The 16,646-nt window shown below is 43.4% G+C and overlaps 1 protein-coding gene across 2 annotated transcripts in view; it reads right to left on the bottom strand.

Annotated features, from left to right (window-relative positions):
• The window catches only part of LOC109884564 (high affinity cationic amino acid transporter 1), an 83,854-nt gene that overhangs the window by 51,698 nt on the left and 15,510 nt on the right, over positions 1 to 16,646 (bottom strand). For both annotated transcript variants that reach the window (XM_031808164.1, XM_031808165.1), the window contains exons 3-6: positions 14,117 to 14,299; positions 8,383 to 8,541; positions 8,094 to 8,259; positions 7,696 to 7,829 (exon numbers count right to left, since the gene is read on the bottom strand). In XM_031808164.1, coding sequence (XP_031664024.1) covers positions 7,696 to 7,829; positions 8,094 to 8,259; positions 8,383 to 8,541; positions 14,117 to 14,299 — 642 coding nt within the window. The remainder of the gene's footprint in view (positions 1 to 7,695; positions 7,830 to 8,093; positions 8,260 to 8,382; positions 8,542 to 14,116; positions 14,300 to 16,646) is intronic.

Genomic DNA, 16,646 nt, shown 5'->3' with positions numbered 1-16,646 from the left:
TCTTCACACCCCAGAATTAATTATTGGTGGGAGCACCTTGGGCAGCCATAATAGCTGTCAATCATTTTGAATAATATTCAAAAAATATGTATATCATTTTGTGATTCCGATCTTGTCTCATCTCTGCAACTCCCCAACGTGCTCGGGAGAGGCGTATGTCGAGTCATGCGACCAAACCGTACTTCTTAATATCACCCATCCGCTTAGCCAGGAAGCTGCACCAATGTGTCGGAGGAAGCACCGTTTAACTGACGACTGAAGTCAGCCTGCACTTTCCCAGCCAACCCAAGGAGTCGCTAGAGCGCAATGAGCCACGTAAAGCCCCTCCGGCCAAACCCTCCCCTAAACCGGACGATGCTGGGCCAATTGTGCACCGCCCTATGGGACTGCTGGTCACGGCCGGTAATGAACCCCAGGTTGTCGTGTTGAATAATATTCAGAAAGTATTCAGACCTATTGATTTATTCCACGTTTTGTGACATTACAGCCTTATTCTAACATATATATATTTTTATCCTCAGCAATCTACTCACAATACCCCATAATAACAAAGTGAAAACCTGTTTGGATAATTGTTTTGCATTAAAAATAAATGACAGATACCTTATTTAAATAAGGATTCAGACCCTTTGCTATGAGACTTGAAATTGAGCTCAGGTGCATCCTGTTTCCATTGATCATCCTTGAGATGTTTCTATGACTTTAGATTCCAAGATGGCGTAGAAGTCTTGGTCTTGTCCCGTCCCGTGTATATTTCGTTTCATCATACAGTGGGGAGAACAAGTATTTGATACACTGCCGATTTGCAGGTTTTCCTACTTACAAAGCACGCAGAGGTCTGTCATTTCTATCGTAGGTACACTTCAACTGTGAGAGACGGAATCTAAAACAAAAATCCAGAAGATCACATTGTATGATTTTTAAGTAAATAATTTTCATTTTATTGCATGACATAAGTATTTGGTACTTCAGAAAAGCAGAACGTAATATTTGGTACAGAAACCTTTGTTTGCAATTACAGAGATCATACGTTTCCTGTAGTTCTTGACCAGGTTTGCACACAGCTGGTCTGCCGACCATTCGATGTGGTTTAAACTCTTCCGTCCCTGGATGCCTGCTGTCTGAATCGCTGTGTCTCTAGCTCGCCTAGCATACTGCTGAATTGGCTCCCTGACTCAGCTATTGCTACTCACTGGACCCTATGATCACTCGGCTACACATGCCTCGCCCTAATGCCAGTTTGCCTATTGCTGTTTTGGTTACTGATTATTATTAGTGCACTACATTGTCCATAACTGTTTTTGTTAGTTATTTCACTGTAGAGCCTCCAGCCCTTTTTTAAATATTTTTTTTATTTATTTCACCTTTATTTAACCAGGTAGGCTAGTTGAGAACAAGTTCTCATTTGCAACTGCGACCTGGCCAAGATAAAGCATAGCAGTGTGAGCATACAACAAAGAGTTACACATGGAGTAAACAATTAACAAGTCAATAACACAGTAGAAAACAAAGGGGGGGTCTATATACAATGTGTGCAAAAGGCATGAGGAGGTAGGCAAATAATTACAATTTTGCAGATTAACACTGGAGTGATAAAAGATCAGATGGTCATGTACAGGTAGAGATATTGGTGTGCAGAAGAGCAGAAAAGTAAATAAATAAAAACAGTATGGGGATGAGGTAGGTGAAAAGGGTGGGCTATTTACCAATAGACTATGTACAGCTGCAGTGATCGGTTAGCTGCTCAGATAGCTGATGTTTGAAGTTGGTGAGGGAGATAAAAGTCTCCAACTTCAGCGATTTTTGAAATTCGTTCCAGTCACAGGCAGCAGAGTACTGGAACGAAAGGCGGCCAAATGAGGTGTTGGCTTTAGGGATGATCAGTGAGATACACCTGCTGGAGCGCGTGCTACGGATGGGTGTTGCCATCGTGACCAGTGAGCTGAGATAAGGCGGAGCTTTACCTAGCATAGACTTGTAGATGACCTGGAGCCAGTGGGTCTGGCGACGAATATGTAGCGAGGGCCAGCCGACTAGAGCATACAAGTCGCAGTGGTGGGTGGTATAAGGTGCTTTAGTGACAAAACGGATGGCACTGTGATAGACTGCATCCAGTTTGCTGAGTAGAGTGTTGGAAGCCATTTTGTAGATGACATCGCCGAAGTCGAGGATCGGTAGGATAGTCAGTTTTACTAGGGTAAGCTTGGCGGCTTGAGTGAAGGAGGCTTTGTTGCGGAATAGAAAGCCGACTCTTGATTTGATTTTCGATTGGAGATGTTTGATATGAGTCTGGAAGGAGAGTTTGCAGTCTAGCCAGACACCTAGGTACTTATAGACGACCACATATTCTAGGTCGGAACCATCCAGGGTGGTGATGCTAGTCGGGCATGCAGGTGCAGGCAGCGACCGGTTGAAAAGCATGCATTTGGTTTTACTAGCGTTTAAGAGCAGTTGGAGGCCACGGAAGGAGTGTTGTATGGCATTGAAGCTTGTTTGGAGGTTAGATAGCACAGTGTCCAAAGCTGCAGCCCTGCCCAATATGCCTTGGCTAGCCCTTTAATTCCACCCCCCACTCATGCGTGACCTCACCTGGCTTAACTGGTGCCTCTAGAGACAAAACCTCTCTCATTGTCACTCAATGCTTAGGTTTACCTCCACTGTACTTATATCCTTCCATAGCCTTGTCTAAACATTATGCCTTGAATCTATTCTTCCGTGTCGAGAATTCTGCTCTTTTTACTCTCTGTTCCGAGCGCACTAGACGACCAGTTCTTATAGCCTTTAGCCGTGTTCTTATCCTACTCCTCCTCTGTTCCCCTGGTAATGAAGAGGTTAATCCAGGCCCTGCAGCCCCCAGCACCACTTCTATTCTCTAGGCGCTCTCTTTTGTTGACTTCTGTAACCGTAATAGCCTTGGTTTCATGCATGTTAACATTAGAAGCCACCTCCCTAAGTTTGTTTTATCCACTGCTTTAGCACACTCCATCAACCCGGATTTCCTAGCCGTGTCTCAATCCTGCCTTAGGAAGGCCACCAAAAATCCTGACATTTCCATCCCTAACTATAACATTTTCCGACAAGATAGAAATGCCAAAGGGGGCGGAGTTGCAATCTGCTGCAGAGATAGCCTGCAGAGTTCTGTCATACTATCCAGGTCTGTGCCCAAACAGTTCGAGCTTTAACTTTTAAAAATCCACCTTTCCAGAAACCAGTCTCTCACCGTTGCCGCTTGTTATTAACCCCCTTCAGCTCACAGCTGTGCACTCGATACCACATGTGAATTGATTGCCCCCTCTCTATATACAGAGGTCGTCCTGTTAGGTGACCTAAACTGGGACATGCTTAACACCCTGGCCGTCCTACAATCTAAGCTAGATAGCCTCAATCTCACACAAATGATCAAGGAACCTACCAGGTAGAACCCTAAATCCGTAACCATGGGCACCCTCTTAGATATCATCCTGACCAACTTTCCCTCTAAATACACCTCTGCTGTCTTCAACCAGGATCTCAGCGATCACTCATTGCCTGCGTGCATAATGGATCCACGGTCAAACGACCACCCCTCATCACTGTCAAACACTCCCTAAAACACTTCAGCGAGCAGGCCTTTCTAATCGACCTGTCCCGGGGATCCTGGAAGGATATTGACCTCATTCCATCAGTAGAAGATGCCTGGTTGCTCTTTAGAACTGCTTTCCTCACCATCTTAAATAAGCATTCCCCATTCAAAAAATAGAACTAAGAACAGATATAGCCCTTGGTTCACCCCAGACTTGACTGCCCTCGACCAGCACAAAAACATCCTGTGGCGTACTGCATTAGCATCAAATAGCCCCTGCGAGTCAGGAACCAATTTACTCAGTCAGTTAGGAACCAATATACCCACCACTGCGACCTGTATGCTCTCGTTGACTGGCCTTCACCATATATTTGTCACCAAACCCACTGGCTGCAGGTCATCTATAAGTCTCTGCTAGGTAAAGCCCTGCCTTATCTCAGCTCACTTGTCACCATAGCAACACCCACCTGTAGCACGTTCTCCAGCAGGTATATTTCACTGGTAACCATAGCAACACCCACCTGTAGCATGCTCTCCAGCAGGTATATCTCACTGGTCACCATAGTAACACCCACCTGTAGCACGTTCTCCAGCACGTATATTTCACTGGTCACCATAGTAACACCTACCTGTAGCACGTTCTCCAGCAGGTATATTTCACTGGTCACCATAGCAACACCCACCTTTAGCATGCTCTCCAGCAGGTATATTTCATTGGTCACCATAGTAACACCCACCTCTAGCACGTTCTCCAGCAGGTATATTTCACTGGTCATCATAGTATCACCAACCTGTAGCACGTTCTCCAGCAGGTATATTTCATTTGTCACCATAGTAACACCCACCTGTAGCACGTTCTCCAGCAGGTATATTTCATTTGTCACCATAGTAACACCCACCTGTAGCATGCTCTCCAGCAGGTATATTTCACTGCTCACCATAGCAACACCCACCTGTAGCACATTCTCCAGCAGGTATATTTCACTGGTCACCATAGCAACACCCACCTGTAGCATGCTCTCCAGCAGGTATATCTCACTGGTCACCATAGTAAAACCCACCTGTAGCACATTTTCCAGCAGGCATATTTCACTGGTCACCATAGCAACACCCGCCTGTAGCATGCTCTCTGGCAGGTATATTTCACTGGTCACCATAGTAACACCCACCTGTAGCACATTCTCCTGCAGGTATATTTCACTGATCACCATAGTAACACCCACCTGTAGCACGTTCTCCAGCAGGTATATTTCACTGGTCACCATAGTAACACGCACCTGTAGCACATTCTCCAGCAGGTATATTTCACTGTTCTTCCCCAAAGGCCTTGGCCCCCTTTCCTTCCAGTTCTCTGCTGCCAATGATTGGAACGAATTGCAAAAATCACTGAAGCGGGAGACTTATATCTCCCTCCCTAACTTTAAGCACCAGTTGTCAGAGCAGCTTATCGATCATTGTACCTGTACACAGCCCATCTGTAAATAGCCCATCCAACTACCTCATCCCCATATTGTTATTTATCTTCTTGCTCACTATCTCTACTTGCACATCATCATCTGCACATCTATCACTCCAGTGTTTAATTTGCTAAATTGTATTTATTATTATCCTCTATGGTGTATTTATTGCCTACCTCCCTAATCTTACCTAATTTGAACACACTGTATATAGATTGTTCTATTGTGTTATTGACTGTATGTTTGTTTATGTGTAACTCTGTGTTGTTGTATGCGTCGAACTGCTTTGCTTTATCTTGGCCAGGTCGCAGTTGTAAATGGTAACTTCTTCTCAACTGGCCTACCTGGTTAAATAAAGGTGTTCTCAACTGGCCTACCTGGTTAAATAAAGGTGTTCTCAACTAGCCTACCTGGTTAAATAAAGGTGTTCTCAACTGGCCTACCTGGTTAAATAAAGGTGTTCTCAACTGGCCTACCTGGTTAAATAAAGGTGAAATAAATAAAATACTTGATTGGAGTCCTCCTGTGGTAAATTCAATTGATTGGACATGATTTGGAAAGTCCCACACCTCTCTATATAAGGTCCTACAGTTGACAGTGCATGTCAGAGCAAAAACCAAGCTATTAGGTTGAAGGGATTGTCCATAGTGCTCTGAGACAGGATTGTGTCGAGGCACAGAGTACTGAGTAAAGGGTCTGAATCCTTGTGTAAATGTGATAGATACATTTTTGATATACTTTTGCAAAAAATTCTAAAAACCTGTTTATCCTTTGTCATCATGGGGTATTGTGTGCAGATGAGGAAAATAAACTTAAATAGTAATTTTGTAATGTTACAAAATGTGGAAATAGTCAAGGGGTCTGAATACTTTTCGTATCCACTGTCCACAGGAAAAACAGCCTGGTTCAACTGATTTAGAGGCAGTGGAAATGTGTAGTGACTGTCTGACTGGACAGCAACTTAGCCCATGTCCTCAATGACCTCTGACCCCTGTAGAACCTCCTAACCCTAAACCCTATCCCTAACCTTAACCCTAACCCTAACCCCTGTGACTGTCTGACTGGACAGCAGCTTAGCCCATGACCTCAATGACCTCTGACCCCTGTAGAACCTCCTAACCTTAAACCCTATCCCTATCCCTAACCTTAACCCAAAACCCTGTGACTGTCTGACTGGACAGCAGCTTAGCCCATGACCTCAATGACCTCTGACCCCTGTAGAACCTCCTAACCCTAAACCCTTTGACTGTCTGACTGGACAGCAGCTTAGCCCATGACCTCAATGACCTCTGACCCCAGTAGAACCTCCTAACCCTAAACCCTATCCCTAACCCTAAACCCTGTGACTGTCTGACTGGACAGCAGCTTAGCCCATGACCTCAATGACCTCTGACCCCTGTAGAACCTCCTAACCTTAAACCCTATCCCTAACCTTAACCCAAAACCCTGTGACTGTCTGACTGGACAGCAGCTCAACCCATGACCTCAATGACCTCTGACCCCTGTAGAACCTCCTAACCTTAAACCCTATCCCTAACCTTAACCCAAAACCCTGTGACTGTCTGACTGGACAGCAGCTCAACCCATGACCTCAATGACCTCTGACCCCTGTAGAACCTCCTAACCCTAAACCCTATCCCTAACCTTAACCCTAAACCCTGTGACTGTCTGACTGGACAGCAGCTCAACCCATGACCTCAATGACCTCTGACCCCTGTAGAACCTCCTAACCCTAAACCCTATCCCTAACCTTAACCCAAAACCCTGTGATTGTCTGACTGGACAGCAGCTCAACCCATGACCTCAATGACCTCTGACCCCTGTAGAACCTCCTAACCCTAAACCCTATCCCTAACCTTAACCCTAAACCCTGTGACTGTCTGACTGGACAGCAGCTTAGCCCATGACCTCAATCATCCCCTTATCCACACCGTCTTTGTGGAACAATCGGTTTTAAATTCACTGCTTCACTGAGGACCCTAGATATAATTGTATTTGTGGCCTACTGAGATTAGGTCGTCATTCAAAAATCATGTTTGACACTATTATTGCAACTTACTACGTGACATGTTAAGCACATTTTTACTCCTGAACTTATTTAGGCCATAACAACAAAGAGGTTGAATACTTGACACAAGACTTTTCAGATTTTCTTTTTTAAATTAATTTGTTCATTTTTAGAAAATATAATTCCACTTTGACATAATGGGGTATTGTGTGGAGGTCAGTCACAACAACTCTCTATGTTTTAAATTCAGGCTGTAACTCAACAAACTGTAGAAAATGTGAAGCGGTGTGAATTCTTTCTGAAGAGACTGAATGTTTCCCTAAGAGTTGATTCAAGTTGGTAGAATACGTTCTGAAGAGACTGAATGTCTCCCTAAGAGTTGATTCAGGTTGGTAGAATCATATTCCAAATGATTCCCAGCTGTAATGGCTGCCAAAGGTGTTTCCACCGAGTAATACCTCAGGGGGGTGAAGACATCAATCATTCATCTTCATCTTAGAAATGTCACAGCGTTTTATTTATCTTTTGAAAAGGTTTAGTAAGTTGTGTAGATTGATAGTAAAAAAACAATCCCTTTTAGATGTAATTTGAAGACCGTGGAGGTTTCACCAGCGACGTGTGTTTCAGTACCTCCACTGGTGATGTAAGTTGGCGCCTCCCACACTGACCTGTCGTGGCGATACAGTCGAATCCCACGAAGGCGTAGAAACAGGTGGCAGCGCCTGATAGGACACCGGTGAAGCCAAATGGCATGAACCCGCCCACTCCTAGACTCTCCGCCGACAGCAAGGGCTCTGTCATGCTGAGAGAAAGAGAGATCATTAAATACACACTAGTATACTGTGTGTGTGTGTGTGTGTGTGTGTGTGTGTGTGTGTGTGTGTGTGTGTGTGTGTGTGTGTGTGTTTATTTGGCCACGTCTTCCTGGGGTTCACACAAGACATAAAACATCATACAGAACATTAATAGACAAGAACAGAAAAAGAACATTTATTATGTATTATTTTATTTAACCTTCATTTAACTAGGCAACTACATACGTGTGTGTGTGTGTGTGTGTGTTTACTTTTGGCTGGAGTTGTTGTGTAAGATGACATCAGGGTCCAGGTGCCAGTTCTTCAGGGTTCCTTTGACCAGTCCAGAGACCACCATAAATAACAACACCAGGACGTTGATACACGTAAACACCTTGTTGACAACAGCTGACTCCTTCACTCCAAACGACAACAGACCTACAGAGAGAGAACGTTTATAATAAAATAGGAAAAAGGGAAGAAGAGAGAGTTGAAGATTAGAGCTGAAAAGACGGGTGAAGGTGTGTGTGTGTGTGTGTGTGTGTGTGTGTGTGTGTGTACCTGTGAGGGTGATGATGATGAGCACAGCGAACATGTCAGGGTACTCTGCCAGTATCCCAGGTGCTTTCATGGTCATGTACTGTTTGCAGAACGCCTCTATGTGTTTCCCTGTCAACTCATCAAACGTAGCGCTCCATGCCCGTGCTACACTGGAGGTACCTGGCAGCGGGAGGGAGAGACACAGACAGACAGAGGGAGAGACAGAGACAGACAGAGGAAGAGACAGAGGGAAAGACAGAGGGAGAGACAGAGACAAACAGAGGAAGAGACAGAGACAGACAGAGAGACAGAGAGGGAGAGACAGAGACAGACAGAGGGAGAGACAGAGACAAACAGAGGAAGAGACAGAGGGAAAGACAGAGGAAGAGACAGAGACAGAGAGGGAGAGACAGAGACAAACAGAGGGAGAGACAGAGACAGAGACAGAGAGGGAGAGACAGAGACAGACAGAGGGAGAGACAGAGACAAACAGAGGAAGAGACAGAGGGAAAGACAGAGGAAGAGACAGAGACAGACAGAGAGGGAGAGACAGAGACAAACAGAGGGAGAGACATAGGGAGAGACAGAGACAGATAGAGGGAGAGACAGAGACAAACAGAGGAAGAGACAGGGACAGACAGAGGGAGAGACAGAGGGAGAGACAGAGACAAACAGAGGAAGAGACAGAGACAAACAGAGGAAGAGACAGAGGGAAAGACAGAGGAAGAGACAGAGACAGAGACAGAGAGGGAGAGACAGAGACAAACAGAGGGAGAGACAGAGACAAACAGAGGAAGAGACAGAGGGAAAGACAGAGGAAGAGACAGAGACAGAGACAGACAGAGAGACAGAGAGGGAGAGACAGAGACAAACAGAGGGAGAGACAGAGGGAGAGACAGAGACAAACAGAGGAAGAGACAGAGACAGACAGAGAGACAGAGAGGGAGAGACAGAGACAGACAGAGGGAGAGACAGAGACAAACAGAGGAAGAGACAGAGGGAAAGACAGAGGAAGAGACAGAGACAGAGAGGGAGAGACAGAGACAAACAGAGGGAGAGACAGAGACAGAGACAGAGAGGGAGAGACAGAGACAGACAGAGGGAGAGACAGAGACAAACAGAGGAAGAGACAGAGGGAAAGACAGAGGAAGAGACAGAGACAGACAGAGAGGGAGAGACAGAGACAAACAGAGGGAGAGACATAGGGAGAGACAGAGACAGATAGAGGGAGAGACAGAGACAAACAGAGGAAGAGACAGGGACAGACAGAGGGAGAGACAGAGGGAGAGACAGAGACAAACAGAGGAAGAGACAGAGACAAACAGAGGAAGAGACAGAGGGAAAGACAGAGGAAGAGACAGAGACAGAGACAGAGAGGGAGAGACAGAGACAAACAGAGGGAGAGACAGAGACAAACAGAGGAAGAGACAGAGGGAAAGACAGAGGAAGAGACAGAGACAGAGACAGACAGAGAGGGAGAGACAGAGACAAACAGAGGGAGAGACAGAGGGAGAGACAGAGACAAACAGAGGAAGAGACAGAGACAGACAGAGGGAGAGACAGAGACAAACAGAGGAAGAGACAGAGGGAAAGACAGAGGGAGAGACAGAGACAAACAGAGGAAGAGACAGAGACAGAGACAGACAGAGAGACAGAGAGGGAGAGACAGAGACAGACAGAGGGAGAGACAGAGACAAACAGAGGAAGAGACAGAGGGAAAGACAGAGGAAGAAACAGAGACAGAGACAGACAGAGAGACAGAGAGGGAGAGACAGAGACAAACAGAGGGAGAGACATAGGGAGAGACAGAGACAGATAGAGGGAGAGACAGAGACAGATAGAGGGAGAGACAGAGACAAACAGAGGAAGAGACAGGGACAGACAGAGGGAGAGACAGAGACAAACAGAGGAAGAGACAGGGACACACAGAGGGAGAGACAGAGACAAACAGAGGAAGAGACAGGGACAGACAGAGGGAGAGACAGAGACAAACAGAGGAAGAGACAGGGACAGACAGAGGGAGAGACAGAGGGAGAGACAGAGACAAACAGAGGAAGAGACAGAGACAGACAGAGGGAGAGACAGAGACAGACAGAGCGAGAGACAGAGGGAAAGACAGAGGGAGAGACAGAGACAAACAGAGGGAGAGACAGAGACAGACAGAGCAAGAGACAGAGGGAAAGACAGAGGGAGAGACAGAGACAAACAGAGGGAGAGACAGAGACAGACAGAGCAAGAGACAGAGGGAAAGACAGAGGGAGAGACAGGGACAGACAGAGGGAGAGACAAACAGAGGCAGAGACAGAGACAAAAAGAGGAAGAGACAGAGACAGACAGAGGGAGAGACAGAGACAAACAGAGGAAGAGACAGAGACAGACAGAGGAAGAGACAGAGGGAAAGACAGAGGGAAAGACAGAGACAGAGACAGATAGAGGGAGAGACAGAGACAGACAGAGAGACAGAGAGGGAGAGACAGAGACAAACAGAGGAAGAGACAGAGAAAGACAGAGGGAGAGACAGAGACAAACAGAGGAAGAGACAGAGACAGACAGAGGGAGAGACAGAGACAAACAGAGGAAGAGACAGACAGAGGGAGAGACAGAGACAAACAGAGGGAGAGACAGAGGGAAAGACAGAGACAGAGACAGAGAGAGATAGAGGGAGAGACAGATAGAGGGAGAGACAGACGGAGAGACAGATAGAGGGAGAGACAGAGACAGACAGAGAGACAGAGAGGGAGAGACAGAGACAAACAGAGGAAGAGACAGAGACAGACAGAGGGAGAGTCAGAGACAGAGACAGACAGAGGGAGAGACAGAGACAAACAGAGGAAGAGACAGAGACAGACAGAGGGAGAGACAGAGACAAACAGAGGAAGAGACAGACAGAGGGAGAGACAGAGACAAACAGAGGGAGAGACAGAGGGAAAGACAGAGACAGAGACAGAGAGAGATAGAGGGAGAGACAGATAGAGGGAGAGACAGATAGAGGGAGAGACAGAGACAGACGGAGAGACAGATAGAGGGAGAGACAGAGACAGACAGAGAGACAGAGAGGGAGAGACAGAGACAAACAGAGGAAGAGACAGAGGGAAAGACAGAGGGAGAGGGAGAGACAGATAGAGGGAGAGACAGAGACAGATAGAGCGAGAGACAGATAGAGGGAGAGACAGAGACAGACGGAGAGACAGATAGAGGGAGAGACAGATAGAGGGAGAGACAGAGGGAGAGACAGATAGAGGGAAAGACAGAGGGAGAGACAGATAGAGGGAGAGACAGATAGAGGGAGATACAGAGACAGGCAGAGAGACAGATAGAGACAGAGACAGACAGAGAGACAGATAGAGGGAGAGACAGAGACAGACGGAGAGACAGATAGAGGGAGAGACAGAGAGGAAGAGACAGATAGAGGGAGAGACAGAGAGAGGGAGAGACAGAGACAGAGATAGGGAGAGACAGAGACAGAGACAGATAGAGGGAGAGACAGAGAGAGGGAGAGACAGAGACAGAGATAGGGAGAGACAGAGACAGAGACAGATAGAGGGAGAGACAGAGAGAGGGAGAGACAGAGAGATGAAAAGAGAGTGAAATATATGAACCAAACATTTGCATATATAATGTATTTAAAGAACCAACTCAACCCCTAGCCCGTTCTAAACTACCTAACTCTCTACCCAACTCTCTACCTAACTCTCTACCCAACACTCTACCCAACTCTCTACCCAACACTCTACCCAACTCTCTACCCAACACACTACACAACTCTCTACCCAACTCTCTACCCAACTCTCTACCCAACACACTACCCAACTCTCTACCCAACACTCTATCCAACTCTCTACCCAACACTCTATCCAACTCTCTACCCAACTCTCTACCCAACACACTACCAACACTCTACCCAACTCTCTACCCAACACACTACCAACACTCTACCCAACTCTCTACCCAACTCTCTAACCAACTCTCTACCCAACTCTCTACCCAACTCTCTACCCAACTCTCTACCCAACTCTCTAACCAACTCTCTACCCAACTCTCTACCCAACTCTCTACCCAACTCTCTACCCAACTCTCTACCCAACTCTCTAACCAACTCTCTACCCAACTCTCTACCCAACTCTCTACCCAACACACTACCCAACTCTCTACCCAACACTCTATCCAACTCTCTACCCAACACTCTATCCAACTCTCTACCCAACTCTCTACCCAACACACTACCAACACTCTACCCAACTCTCTACCCAACACACTACCAACACTCTACCCAACTCTCTACCCAACTCTCTAACCAACTCTCTACCCAACTCTCTACCCAACTCTCTACCCAACTCTCTACCCAACTCTCTAACCAACTCTCTACCCAACTCTCTACCCAACTCTCTACCCAACTCTCTACCCAACTCTCTAACCAACTCTCTACCCAACTCTCTACCTAACTCTCACCACATATGAAGCAAGTTAGTGATCTAACAATAAAAGCTCTGTCTTTACACTGAGTATACAAAGGATTAGGAGCACCATGACATAGACTGACCAGGTGAATCCAGGTGAAATCTAGGATCCCTTATTGATAAATCCCCTTAAATCAGTGTAGATGAAAGGGAGGAGACGGGTTAAAGAAGGATTGTAAAGTCTTGATAGAGTTTAAACATGGATTGTGTATGTGTGCCATTCATAGGGTGACTGGGCAAGACTATAAAAGGGCCTTTGAACAGGGTATGGTAGAAGGTGCCAGGTGCACCGGTTTGTGTCAGGAACTACAACTCTGCTGGGCGTTTCATGTTCAACAGTTCCCTGTGTGTATCCACCAGCCAAATGACATCCAGCCAACTTGACACAACTGTGGGAAGCATTGGAGTCAACATGGGCCAGTATCTCTGTGGAAGGCTTTCCACACATTGTAGAGTCCATGCCCCGACGAATATATTAGGAAGATGTTCTTAATGCTTTGTACACTCAGAGTATTCTTCAGTTTCTCCTGTCCTATCCGGTGTCCTGTGTGAATTTAAGTATGCTCTCTCTAATTATCTCTATTTTCTCTCTCTCGGAGGACCTGAGCCCTAGGACCATGCCTCAGGACTACCTGACATGATGACTCCTTGCTGTCCCCAGTCCACCTAGCCGTGCTGCTGCTCCAGTTTCAACTGTTCTGCCTGTGATTATTATTATTTGACCATGCTGGTCATCTATGAACATTTGAACATCTTGGCCATGTTCTGTTATAATCTCGGCACAGCCAGAAGAGGACTGGCCACCCCACATCGCCTGGTTCCTCTCTAGGTTTCTTCCTAGGTTTTGGCCTTTCTAGGGAGTTTTTCCTAGCCACCGTGCTTCTACACCTGCATTGCTTGCGGTTTGGGGTTGTAGGCTGGGTTTCTGTACAGCACTTTGAGATATCAGCTGATGTACGAAGGGCTTTATAAATACATTTGATTTGAAAATTTTTATTCGATTTGAGTTTCATCGCCCAGCTTGTAGCTGATAAACATTTTCAATTCTGGTTAAAATAAAGGTAGACGGACACAAAACACCACAGATATTGAGATCAGCTTGATGCAAGACTTCCACATTCCTTCATACGGTGTCTGTGGTGCGCTACATGCTGCTACGGGACGGGCCGAAAACAGAGGTCAAGTTTAGCCTCGCTCTTCAACACTCTTAGTTGTTGTGGAAATTAATCCGCGTTGTGTTTACATTGTGCATCTTGCTTAGTCTACCTTTTAATAATACCAATGTCTGCCTGTCTCACCGATAACGTAAGAGAGGATGAGGTTCCATCCCGTGATGAAGGCCCAGAGTTCTCCCACTGTGACGTAGCTGTACAGGTAGGCTGAGCCCGTCTTGGGGACGCGGGCCCCAAACTCAGCATAACACAGACCAGCCATCACAGAGGCCAGCGCTGCGATGAAGAAGGATAGGACAATGGCAGGACCTGGGGACAGGGAGAGGGTTGGGATGATCATCAGATTTAGTCAAATCCAGTAAATATACTTCAGCTTCCAGAGTAATACCCCCACGTATTACCACTATATTACTAATATATTACCACTATATTACTAATATATTACTACTATATTACTAATATATTACTACTCTATTACTAATATATTACCACTATATTACCACTATATGACCACTATATTACCACTATATGACCACTATATTACCACTATATGACCACTATATTACTAATATATTACTACTATATTACTAATATATTACTACTATATTACTAATATATTACTAATATATTACTACTATATTACTACTATATTACTACTATATTACTACTCTATTACTAATATATTACCACTATATTACCACTATATGACCACTATATTACTAATATATTACTACTATATTACTAATATATTACTAATATATTACCACTATATTACCACTATATGACCACTATATTACCACTATATTACTACTATATTACTACTATATTACTAATATATTACTACTATATTACTACTATATTACTACTATATTACTAATATATTACTACTATATTACTACTATATTACTACTATATTACTACTATATTACTACTATATTACTAATATATTACTACTATATTACTAATATATTACCACTATATTACTACTATATTACTACTATATTACTAATATATTACTACTATATTACTACTATATTACTACTATATTACTACTATATTACTAATATATTACTAATATATTACTACTATATTACTACTATATTACTAATATATTACTACTATATTACTAATATATTACTACTATATTACTAATATATTACTACTATATTACTAATATATTACTAATATATTACTACCATATTACCACTATATTACTACTATATTACCACTATATTACTAATATATTACCACTATATTACCACTATATGACCACTATATTGCTAATATATTACTACTATATTACTAATATATTACTAATATATTACTAATATATTACTAATATATTACTACTATATTACTACTATATTACTAATATATTACTACTATATTACTACTATATTACTACTATATTACTACTATATTACTACTATATTACTAATATATTACTACTATATTACTCATATATTACCACTATATTACTACTATATTACTATTATATTACTAATATATTACTACTATATTACTACTATATTACTACTATATTACTACTATATTACTAATATATTACTAATATATTACTACTATATTACTACTATATTACTACTATATTACTAATATATTACTACTATATTACTACTATATTACTAATATATTATTAATATATTACCACTATATTACTACTATATTACTACTATATTATTACTATATTACTACTATATTACTAATGTATTACTACTATATTACTAATATACTACTACCGTGCATTACCTCCATTTTCTCTGGCCACGGCTCCAGCCAGGACTTAAATCACTCCCAGAGAACCGCCCACCACCAAAATAGTACTACAAAACTAATATTATACTAATACAGTACTACTTTACTGCTATACTACACTATACTACCACCAGTACTACCACTATACTAATACATCACTACTACTACTATGCTACACTATAATACTATTACTATACTAATGCAGTACTACTTCTACTATACTACACTATACTACTACTACAAGACTAATGCGGTACTACTACTACTATAATACTGCTACTATATTAATACCGTACTACTACCACAACTACTACTATACTAAATCACACTACCACTACTACCACTTCTGAATCAAATCAAATCAAATCAAATTTTATTTGTCACATACACATGGTTAGCAGATGTTAATGCGAGTGTAGCGAAATGCTTGTGCTTCTAGTTCCAACAATGCAGTAATAACCAACAAGTAATCTAACTAACAATTTCAAAACTACTGTCTTATACACAGTGTAAGGGGATAAAGAATATGTACATAAAGATATATGAATGAGTGATGGTACAGAGCAGCATAGGCAAGATACAGTAGATGGTATTGAGTACAGTATATACATATGAGATGAGTATGTAAACAAAGTGGCATAGTTAAAGTGGCTAGTGATACATGTATTACATAAGGATGCAGTAGATGATATAGAGTACAGTATATACGTATGCATATGAGATTAATAATGTAGGGTATGTAACATTATATTAGGTAGCATTGTTTAAAGTGGCTAGTGATATATTTTACATCATTTCCCATCAATTCCCATTATTAAAGTGGCTGGAGTTGAGTCAGTGTCAGTGTCAGTGTGTTGGCAGCAGCCACTCAATGTTAGTGGTG

This window comes from Oncorhynchus kisutch, linkage group LG28 (assembly GCF_002021735.2).
Source record: "Oncorhynchus kisutch isolate 150728-3 linkage group LG28, Okis_V2, whole genome shotgun sequence".
NCBI lineage: Eukaryota > Metazoa > Chordata > Actinopteri > Salmoniformes > Salmonidae > Oncorhynchus > Oncorhynchus kisutch.
The sequence above is the reverse complement of the archived record's forward strand: the minus strand, read 5'-3'. Positions and strand labels throughout refer to the sequence as shown.